This window comes from Diabrotica virgifera, chromosome 2 (genome assembly GCF_917563875.1).
Source record: "Diabrotica virgifera virgifera chromosome 2, PGI_DIABVI_V3a".
NCBI classification, from domain to species: domain Eukaryota; kingdom Metazoa; phylum Arthropoda; class Insecta; order Coleoptera; family Chrysomelidae; genus Diabrotica; species Diabrotica virgifera.
The window spans coordinates 30,202,233-30,214,634 of NC_065444.1; the positions used below are offsets into that span (position 1 = coordinate 30,202,233).

Consider the following 12,402-nt stretch of genomic DNA (forward strand, 5'->3'; position numbering starts at 1 on the left):
TTTATCATATAATTGGCTTAAACTCATTACTCGGGGGGTTTTTGGGGTCGCTGAAAATGAATATGAGGTCGGCGAGAGTGTGCAAACTACCTGGTGCCTGCAGCAGGTGTAATAAACGGCTTCCTCTGGACTCAGGAAACCGAATATTTCTGAGCAGTTTAAACTGAGTAATATCCAGTTAGCTGAAACTTACCGATACAGAATGTACTTAATGGCTATTGCCAAAAATAAAAATATTATCATGGGAAAAATTCTTTCATCTGTTGATGCATTTACCCAGCATTTAAAAAGGGTATATTTACAAACACAAATTTGGCTGCATGGAGAGGACAGTAACATGAACCCAACCGATTGGGGATGGGAATTACAAAATAATGTATTAATTCCAGTTAGAATGACTCAGCCACCTGGTCCTCCAAACATTTTAAATTTAATATTCTGTAGTTGTAAGTCAGACTGCGGCAACTCATGCGGGTGCAGGAAGCATGGGTTAGTTTGTAATTTAGCCTGCAAAAATTGTGCAGGCTCTGATTGCACAAATATTGCATTGGACTCGAGAGAGGAAGGCAATAATGAAGATGAAGATGACAGTGATGAAGAAAATGAATTTTAAAGATAAATTACGATAAATTTTGTATAATGAACTTTTTTAACCATAAATATATTATAATAATAAAAGTTTATGTTTATTTATAATAAAAATACCACCTTTTTCGATTACTATAGTTACATCGAAGAAAACAGATTACCCCAAAAACCCCCGAGTAACGAGTTTAAACTAATTATATGATAAATTACCATAATACTCCAGAGGAAGACATTTATTACACCCGCTGCAGGCACCAGGCACTTTGCACACTCTCGCCGACCTGATATTCATTTTCAGCGACCCCAAAAACCCCCGAGTTACAAGTTTGGGCCAATTATTTAACAAATTACCATAATACTCCAGAGGAAGACGTTTATTACACCCGATGCAGGCACCAGGTAGTTTGCACACTCTCGCCGACCTCATATTCGTTTTCAGCGACCCCAAAAATCCCCGAGTAAGAAAATTTACCGAGTTGCAAATTTATAATAATTGCCTATTTCAAAATGCACTTTTAAAATGCATTTTTCTTATGCACAAATGCAATTTGAGATTTCTTATTCATTACATTAGTTCACAAAATTTTCTGACATTATCACGAATCCAACGCACCAATCCGCATTAAAATCTGGCTTACTGCAAAAAAATCGACACTTCAATCCTTCAATGCCTCGACTAAAATGTGCCTTTAAAAATTCAATTTTTTTACGATTTTTTGAATATCAATTAATACATCATAATATTTATTATATTCCAAATTTTTCTAGATATTTTCCCATCTTTCGACCTCCTATTGTCATCTTCACGAAAGAGTGTTAAAAGAAAAAATCTATCCACCTCCAGCTAATCCACATCATGTTATTAAAACGGTGGAATGGATGAAAGACGATGTAATTGATGCTATTACACCGAAGTAAGTCATATATTTGTTTCTATTAAATGTTTAGGACGTTTACCCACAATGTGGATTTTAATTATTTGAATTTGGCCTATGGCTATTTGAATTATTTGATCTTGGCCTGTTCCAGGATTCTTCGCCATTCTGACTTATTTCTTGATTTTTTATGCGTCAATAAAGCACGTCGCCAGATTATTAGACAACCGATGGAAATGTATTGTCGAGTGGAGTCCACTCGACTCCAATCAGAGTAAACATGTACATGTTTACTCTGATTGGAGTACGAAGGGAACCATTCTCGTTGGAACTTTACCGCGCTGAGCAGATGGGACGTGAATTATAAATTGTAAAATTCCCTCATCTTCCTTAGTCTCAGCATCCGTTATGGCTTGCAAATTGTAGAAGCCTCGGGATGTTACCAGAGAAGGTTCCCATTTTTTTCAATCTGGTAGGATGTAGAGTAACATTTTTGGATGTTGTTTTATGTGCTATTAGATTGAAAACTTAGTTTTTTTTTAACCTTTATTTTAACTTTTAGAGGGTGTCCATGTTTCTGAACTATATGTGTGTACCCGTTTTGGGTATTTTGTTTTTATTGCGACGGCCTCTGACCTTAGATGCTTAATGAAGCCATAATAAAGTTTATTGTCAATGAATATTGACCTCTTCACTTTCTCTGTAACGTTGTTATCAGACCTAACTATTCGTCTCTATCTTCCGCTTTTCTTAAAATAAAAGCGTCTATGTGTTTAACCCGGTCTAGTCGCAAATGTTTCTCAGCCAGGATATTTGTCGTCTACCAGGAACCCTTTTTAAGGCTGCTCTTGATCGCTCAATTTTTGATCGAATTTCTAATTCGATTCGATCGATTTAGATCTTCCGTAATCCAGACTAAGTATTTCATTTTGTCCATTTGTTTTAAAAGATGTATAAGCAAAACACCTTTTTGTACCAAAAATAAATAAGTATATTATTGACAATTGTTTGCGTTTTAATTAATATTATTTTATATAATTGTTTCCGTCAACACACACACACCTACCGGAACAGTTTGATATCTTCATTTTTTATCTGGATCCTTGTAATGACTTTACCCCTCTTGCTGATCACCATGCTATTTGTTTTCTTTCTGTTTCTTGTTAAATCAAACTGTTACCCAGTATCACAAATTGTATTTAGAAGCTTTCTCTAAAAATTAATGAAGAAGAAAAATTAGACGAAAACATATAAATTAATTGCTGAAAATACAAACAAACTTAGTTCATTGAGAATACAATCTTCGATCATTGTACAATAAAAAGTGTCCATATAAGTTTTCTTGTAAATAAAGGGTGAGTCATGAGGAACTGTACGTACTCCTACCTCGTATAGAGGCCCCTATGTGGAATAACAAATGACCATTAAAAAGTGTCTGCTCCCATTTTTTAATAATATACAGGGCGAGTTGTTAATTTTTACAGAAATTTTTTTCGTCATAATTTTTGAACGGTAAGATCGATGTGTCTCTTATTTTGGTCAATCGTTACACTATTACCACCTAATCAACTGATTTATTCAAACTATAAAAAAATCAGGTTCGGCTTTAAAAAATTAGTTCGTTTGGGTCTTAAAAAAAATTTCACCCTGTATACACTTTTTGAAAACTCTGATATGAATTTTACAAATTAGACAAATAGGCAATTAAAATGGCTTATTTATTTTTCCCCACACGATTACTTAATTTTTTATAAAAAAATCAAATTTGACTATGAATTAAAAGTTTGGTAAAATGAACCATAGATTTAAAAAAATTAACTTTTATTACAAAAATTAACTTTTATTACAAAAATTAACTTTTATTACAAAAATTAATTTTTTTACCAAAATATTTAATTTATGTTACCACCCAATCAACTGATTCATTCAAAGTGGAAAAAAATTAGGTCTGGCTTTAAACAATTAGTTCGTTTGGGTCTTAGAAAAAAATTCACACTGTATACGCTTTTTGAAAACTCTAATATGAATTTTACAAATTAGACAAATAGGCAATTAAAATGGCTTATTTATTTTTCCCCACAAGATTACTTAATTTTTTATTAAAAAATCAAATTTGTCAAAATCGCAATTTTACCATAAAAATAAAAAAATTAAACAACGGTTTTCTTAAAATTAAAAGTTTTACCATTTTTTTTCTATAACACGTATAGATCTAAAACTCCCCATGACACTTCTCTTTGGATTCTATAGTTCAACATAGACGTGATCAAATAGATAAATTTTAAATTTCTTCACTTAATTTTTGTGATTTAACTTTGCAATTTAATCTGCACCTTTTATTTTTAAAAATTCATAACTTTTACGAGAAGGAGACTGAAAGTCTACAACAATTTTCATAGTCTTCACAATGGTAAGAGATATGTGCTATAAAAATTTCAGAAAAAAAATATTAAAATGGAACATAGTTGTAGCGAGTTAATCCGTGATTTCCTTTTTTTTTCATTTTTAGCTTAAAATTCCGATATTGACAAATTTGATTTTTTGATAAAAAATTAAGTAATCGTGTGGGGAAAAAATAAATATGCCATTTTAATTGCCTATTTGTCTAATTTGTAAAATTCATATTAGAGTTTTCAAAAAACGTATACAGGGTGAAATTTTTTTCTAAGACCAAAACGAACTAATTTTTTAAATCCGGGCCTGATTTTTTTCTAGTTTGAATAAATCAGTTGGTTGGGTGGTAACATAACTTAAATATTCGTTTAAAAAAAATTAATTTTTGTAATAAAAGTTAATTTTTTTAAATCTATGGTTCACTTTACCAAACTTTTAATTATTCATAGTCAAATTTGATTTTTTTTATAAAAAATTAAGTAATCGTGTGGGGAAAAATACATATGCCATTTTAATTGCCTATTTATCTCATTTGTAAAATTCATATTAGAGTTTTCAAAAAGCGTATGCAGGGTGAAATTTTTTCTAAGACCCAAACGAACTAATTTTTTAAAGCCGGACCTGATTTTTTCTAGTTTGAATAAATCAGTTGATTAGGTAGTAATAGTGTAACGATTGACCAAAATAAGAGATACATCGATCTGACCGTTAAAAAATTATGACGAATACAAATTTCTGTCAAAATGCGAAACTCGCCCTTTATATTATTAAACAATTGGAGCAAACACTTTTTAATGGTCATTTGTTATTCCCCATAGGAGCCTCTATACGAGGTAGGAGTATGCACAGTTCCTCATGACTCACCCTGTATAGCAAAATATGTTTTAACAGCAAAATTCCGATCCCAGTTTCTTCTGAACGGTGTGGTCTATGATATTGTCTCATCGTCTGTACCACAAACATTGTTTAAATCGGTTTACTTACCGCATACTTTACTAGACGTAACGTAATTTTCTTCGTAGTGGATAACGAGGTCATGAATACATATTTCTTTTACTTTCATTATCATTGGTTTCTATGAATTGCAACATGTTACATTTTTTCTGTGTATATGTTTAGAAGATTTTTTGGCAAATGTGTTATTGATATTTTGCGTATTTTATATTTTTTTACTTTTTTTATTTATGATTTGCTACAAATTCATTTTGATATTATGAATTAATAGGCCTGGATCCCGCGTACCAAAAAAATTTTTTTTAATAGCAAGCTGAAAATTTGTTAATAGCTTAGCGGTGTCTAGTCGGACAAAATTTGATGTACCTACGGGAACACTGGAACAGGGGAAGTTTTAATTGAGGCACAGGTTACAGGTTTTCGAAGGCCATCATCATGTATTTTGTCAGGCAGAACTTCCACTTGATTTGTTACCCTTTCATTAAACTCTCATGCAAAAATCAGACTGCTACCACCAATAGAATTGCTGCCATTTGACATGTACCACATGTCGGTAAAATGCCCAATATATGTATTTGTCGGACATATATTTTTTCATATACATATTATATAAAGTTTGCTATTGAATAAACTTAAAAACAACCTGCTAGTTTTCACAATCATAAACTTGTCAGGGTGACCCGTTTCTCAATTAAAATTACGTTCTGCAATTAAAACTTCCCCTGTTCCAGTGTTCCCATACATCAAAGTTTGTCCGATTAGACATCGTTAAGCTATTAAACAAATTTTCAGCTTGCTATTAATCAACTTTTTTGGTACGCGGGATCCAGATCTATAATTTTTAGAATTCCTTTTATTAGTGCTTTTGATTAAATTTATGCTATAATGCATGCTATAGGATCCGAATAAGAGGTCGAAATGTACCCATCTGTTTGACGGATGAAACATTTTTTTTATTAAATTTCATACATAGACAAATATTTCTAGCATGGGTTGCCTATCAAAATCGTGTCATAGCTATCCTTAAGGGGGACCGTAGGGGTTGAAATCAACATTTTAAGCATATTTTTGTGAATTCTTTTTGAAAGTATGAGAAAATAATTTTATTTTTAAATTAAATAAGCATATTAAGCATAATTCAAAGAATATTCAAGAAAAAATATTGAAAGATAAACCAAAGGTGGCAAATTTTAAAGACACTTCAAAAAACAATGAATTTTGCGGTGAACATCAGAAATTATTATTGGATCATGGTAGACAAAAAATTCAAAAAGATTTTATTAGCTTATGAGTTTTTCGAGGTAACGCTGTCAAGTTTCTTTAAGTTTTAATGATCTTTGACTTTTTAGTATCACTCAGAAATCAAAACAACGAAATTTCTTACAGAAAAAAGGGTGAAAATCAACATATTTATTATTGTTGAACAAAATATAAGCATAAAACAAAAATATATCGACAGTGTTACCTCAAGGAATGTCTAAAGGAAATATGTACAAAATTCTAGGCGAGTTGGTCAAGTAGTTTTTGAGTTACAATGTCTACAGTCTTTGAAAAAAGCAGTTTTGAGAAAAACTCTTTTAAAGTATTGTCAACTTTTATTCTCAATTTTTTTTGTCTGTCAAATCGTAAAGTGATGCGCACCGGAATATGTTTTTGAATCTCGGGGTAATTTACAAAAGAAAATGAGAACAGCTGTTCGCTGGCACGAAGATGCTGCAAAGCGAGTCGAAGGTAGGCAGAAAGTGTTGAATATCGCTATCTTCGACTCGTTTTGCAGCAGGTTTGCGTTAGCACCCTTGAACGTAATGAACAACGGTCAACAGTTGTTCTCATTTTATTTTGTAAATTACTCCGCGATTCAAAAAGATATTCCGGTGTGCATCATTTTACGATTTGACAGACCTGAAAATAAAACAGAAATTGAAAATAAAAGTTGACAATATTTTAAACGCTTTTTCCTCAAAACTGTTTTTTTCAAAGGCTTTAGACATTGTAACTCAAAAACTAGTTGACCGACCCACCTGGAATTTTGTACATATTTTCTTTAGACATTCTTTGAGGTAACGCTGTCGATATATTTTTTGTTTTATGCTTATTTTTTATTTAACAATAATAAATATGTTGATTTTCGCCCTTTTTTGTGCAAACAATTTCGTTGTTTTGATTTCTGAGTGATAATAAAAAATCAGAAATCGTTATAACTAAAAAAACTCGACAGAGTTATCTCAATAAACATATAAGCTAATAAAATCTTTTTTAATTTTTTGTTTACCATGATCCAATGGTAAGTTCGGATGTCCACCGCAAAATTCATTTTTTTTTCGAGGTGTCTTTAAAAATTTGCCACCGTTGGCTTATTTTTCAATATTTTGCCTTGAATTCTTTTGAGTATTCTTTGAATTATTCTGAATACGCTTATTTAATCTAAAAATAAAATAATTTTATCATACTTTAAAAAAAAATTCAAAAAATGTGATTGAAATGTTGATTTCAACCCCTACGGCCCCCCTTAAGGATAGCTATGACACGATTTTGATAGGCAACCCATGCTGGTCGTGTTTATCTATGTATGAAATTTAATAAAAAAAATGTTTCATCCGGCAAGCAGATGGGTACATTTCGTCCTCCTATTCGGATCTTAGACTATTCGCGGCGTGCAAGTACTTGGAAGGGAAACGAGAAACGACCGTGCGCGAGTCGCGGAGAAATATTGCAACTATCTTAAATAATTCATATTGTCAATTGAAATTGTCAAATTGACGTATATTTCATACCTTCTATCATTGAAGCAGAAAAATTATATATTGCTCCACAATATTGATATAATATGCAATTATTATATAAAGGTAAATTTAATTAATTGTATTTTGCTTGCAGTACTGCATTTAATTAACTAATTTTATTTACTACATACAATTGTTTGCGTTTGCATAACATAACCTGCATCTTATTTTTTCTTCTTATTATTTTTTTGGACTATGGCCTTGACAATTATCCAGCAACCAGGACTAATATAATTGGCCAATATACATAATTAAAATTGCGAATAAAAGTACAGAGCGTAGAAATAGAGGTCGCTTTGCCGAACTTGCACGGTCCCAATACTTCTTTAAAATACATACAGAATAAAGTGTATAGACCAGGGCATCTAGAATAAAAAAATACCGGAAAAGATCAATTTTTAAATACATCACCTATCGACTTGCAACTTTTTGCATTGTGTTCGGTGTGATGACGCCAGGAAATATAGTACGTTCTTTAAAGGTAAAATATTTCAAAACCTCTAAATTTTAAACAACCGCTTGGATTGACAGGAAATTTGGCATACATATAGCTAACAAGTCAAAGAAAAAAAGTGATATTGTGGCCATGTGTGCTTTTGCCCTAGGGGTGAGTTTCACCCCCTTTTAGGGGTGAAAAATATATGTTCGAAATAAGTCCGGAAATGGATAAAATGACTAATTCTAAGCAACTTTTGTTCTATAAAGTTTTTTCACCAAGTTAATACTTTTCGAGTCATTTGCGAGTGAATATGTTAATTTTTCTATAAAATAACCACGTTTTCAGACGGTTTTTCGCAAATAACTCAAAAAGTATTTGGTCGAAAAAAAAAATTCTTATCAAAAATATAGCACGTAAAAAAGTGAAAACCATGGTGTATATTAGGTTACTATACCTAGTAGAAGCAGAGTTATACTAATGAAAAATAGATTCATATTCGTCAAATTCCAAATCGAATATTTTAACGTGCCATAACCAAAAAACGAAGCACTTTTTTGGGGAAACCTATTTTAACTTTTTTAATGTGTTTAAAAATGCTAATTTTTGTTTTTTTTTTAATTTTTTAGCATCAACAGTAAACAAGTTACGCTCAAAATAAAGTTGGTTCTTTTTTTTGGTAAGAAATCGGAAAAATCACCCCCTAATTAGCATTTCAAATGAACTTAATTGTTACCACTTCACAAGTTCTTTACTCTCGTATGTATTGATCATATGATCTGTAAGTTTCATCGGTTCAAAGTCCTTATTTTTGACAGAGCTGTAGTTAAAAGGGCTTGAACGAGTCACTTATCACGAGTGTATGCAAATTTGAAAACACCGAATCTTAACTAATTTTTGTCTTACAGAAAAACAAAAAAATACAAAATATTCAGAAAAGTAAAGCCAACTTTTTTTATTGTTAAGATTTTTGGTATCTCTAACAATTTTTAAGTTATGTTGAAAAAAAAAACATTTTTTCAATTTTTTCAAAATTAAAATTTTCAAAAATTTTGCTTTAAAAACAATTTTTTTCAAAAATAAGCACTTTGAATCGATGAAACTTACAGATCATATAAAGACAACATAAGTAAAGTGACTTGTGAAGCGGTAACGATTAATTTAATTTAAGTTGCTAATTGGGGGGGGGGGGGTGATCTTCCTGATTTTTTTTGCCAAAACAAAAGGGACCAACTTTATTTTGAGCGTAACTTGCTTACATTTGATGCTAGAAATTTTTTTTATAAAAACAGAAATAAATCTTTTTTTAAACACTTTAAAAAAGTTGTAATGTGTTTTCCCCAAGAATGCTTCATTATTTGGACATTTCACATTGATTTATTCATTTGGAATTTTTAGAATATGGACCTATTTTTCATTAGCTATAACTCTGTTTTTGCTAGGTATAGAGACCTAATATATACACCGTATTTTTCACTTTTTTATAGGCTATAGTTTACTAAGAATATTTTTTTCGACAAAATGTTTACGTTTTGAGTTATTTGCGAAAAACCTTCTAAAAACGTGGTTATTTTGTTGAAAAATGAACATATTCACTTGCAAATAACTCGAAATGTATTGATTTGGTGAAAAAACTCTATAGAACAAAAGTTGCTTAAAATTAGTCAGTTTATCCATTTCGGAACTTATCTTGGACATATATTTTTTCACCCCCGAGATGGGGTGAAATTCACCCCCAGGGCAAAAGCACACATCGGCACCATATCACTTTTTTTCTTTGACATGTTAGCTATGCGTTTGCCAAATTTCATGTCAATCCAAGCGGTTCTTTAAAATTTACAGCAAAAACCGTGAAAAAATGTACTAATAGTCTACAATAGAAAATAGAGTGGAAATGCATAATTACATTTACAGTGCATGAAATGCATCCAAAAGGGCATGTAATTTTTTGGACCATATCGAATTTTATGAAAACATGTCAAAATCAGTACGATCCAGATTTTGTTATTCGGGAAGTTTTTGGGGTTGCTGAACAAGAATACGCCATCAGAACCGAAACTCGGATCATCTAATGTCCAGAATGACTCGTATGCACGTTAGTCTAGGCGCCAGAGGGGTCACCATGTCCTTTTCAATTCTGATGGACAAACTCAACGGTGTCATATGGATTTTTAGCTGCTGATTACGAATTTCGAGGGTGGATTTCAATCCGAGTGGTCAAAAAATTGTTATAAAAAATTTAATTGTATATAAACTGTTTATAAGGCTCTGGCTCATAAACTAAAAGAGATAAAAAGGAATGTTTCAAATAAAATTTGTTTGTTAATAAAAAACGAAGGAAAAAACGTTTACTAAACTTAAATCCAACAATTATAACTCAAGATATTGTAAAATTAGTGCACAATGCAAATTGCAAATTGCAAAATAAGTATTTTTCGAAGCTTTATCGATCGTAACTCGGCTTCTACGTATGAAAATTATTCTTAGAGGATCTCATTTTAAAGCTTTATTAACAGGCTTCCAAACAAAGTTTGTTAAATTACTTTATCTTTATTTGTTTTAAAATTATACCCGTTTGAAGTAATAATTTTCTTAAGAAAATTGTACATTAATTTGTTTATAAGGGTTTCAAATAAATTTCAGCTCTAAACATTTATACTTTAATTAACAATAATGATAAAAGAACTCAAAAGGAATAATTTGAGCTTAAGTACATGTTTGTAAGTTTATTTTTGGTCAAGATATCGATATTTTAATGGCGCGCTATGAGGCGCAACATCGGCTCACAGTTAAGTATTTTTCGACGCTTTATCGATCGTAACTCGGCTTCTACGCATGTAATTGAGCCAATATGTGATATCCATATAAAAATAGATCGAGTTATTTTGCAGCATCATCATTGCATATAAAACGAGCATTTATGTTGTGGCCGCATACACACAATTGACGTGCCTTGCTGATGCTGCAAAAGATCTAGATCCACTTTATATGGATACTATCCACTATCCACTGGATATCTATATGATATAGATTATATCTATATCATATAGATAATTAGACTCTGAAGCCCCAGAAAGTTTTAGTTTTACTGCGTACAAGAACAGACTTAGTACCACCATGTAACTGTAAAAATTGCTGTAAGAACTTATGCAGATGTAAAAAAGCTGAGATTCCCTGTATATTTCGATTCAGATGCATGAAACAAAAAGTTTCTAAAAATAGTATTAATAAATAATATCAACTTACTTTTTAGTTCTATTTCTAAAATATTAGTTTCTAATGTTTTTTTCTCATTTAGTACAAAAAATAGAAGACAAAGTAAATATAATGAAATACGAGATTACAGTATGATGATTTAATTACAAGAATTATAGGATAAAATTTTATTAGGATCTTCAAAAATTAAAAATGAAGATAACGTATATGTACATAGAAATTATAATTTGCATCGAGAAGTTAGCGCATGAACCTTTACGCGGTGAGCTGATCTTGCGCCTCAGAGAGCACTATTAAAATATCGATATCTTGGCCAAAAATAAACTTACGAACATTTTCGTAAGCTCAAAATGTTGCTTTTCAGTTCTTCTATCATTATTGTTAATTAAAGTTTAAATGTTTTTAGCTTAAACTTGCTTGAAACTCTTATAAACAAATTAATGTACAATTTTTTAAAGAAAATTATTACTTCAAATGAATATAACTTTAAAACAAATGAATATCAAGTAATTTAACAAACTCTGTTTGGAAGTTTATTAATAAAGCTTTAAAATGAGATCATCTATGGTTCACTTGCTTGCGTAGAAGCCGAGTTACGATCGATAAAGCTTCGAAAAATACTTATTTTGCAATTTGCAATTTGCATTGTTCACTATATCTTGAGTTCTAATTTTTGGATTTAAGTTTAGTAAACGTTTTCTTTCTTTGTTTTTTATTAACGAACAAATTTTATTTGAAACATTCTTTTTTATCTCTTTTAGTTTATGAGCCAGACCCTTATAAACAATTAAATTGTTTATCACAATTTTTTGACCACTCAGATCGAAACTCACCCTCGAAATTCGTAATCAGCAGCCAAAAATCCATAAGAAACCGTTGAGTTTGTCCATCAGAATTGAAAAGGACACGGTGACCTCTATTTAGCGCCTAGACTACGTTGTCTTCTGTAATTTCAAGGCTTTCCGACACCAAATTGATGGATGCTAACAGAGTACTCTCTATGTAGTTGTTTTCGTCCCACAAGAACATATTATTATGAATAACCTCAGTAACCAATATTTAGACCCCCTCATTATTGTATAATGCAGAACGCCAGTTGAAAAATCTTCTGCATACCAGCGTATTCTTATAATTTGTTTCTTTTGTATATCATTAA

At 31.0% G+C, this 12,402-nt stretch overlaps 1 protein-coding gene across 2 annotated transcripts in view; it reads left to right on the forward strand.

Moving 5' to 3' along the window:
- The window catches only part of LOC114335796 (putative fatty acyl-CoA reductase CG5065), a 107,415-nt gene that overhangs the window by 78,596 nt on the left and 16,417 nt on the right, over positions 1-12,402 (forward strand). For both annotated transcript variants that reach the window (XM_028286084.2, XM_050642512.1), the window contains exon 4: positions 1,357-1,502. In XM_028286084.2, the coding sequence (XP_028141885.1) occupies positions 1,357-1,502 (146 nt within the window). The remainder of the gene's footprint in view (positions 1-1,356; positions 1,503-12,402) is intronic.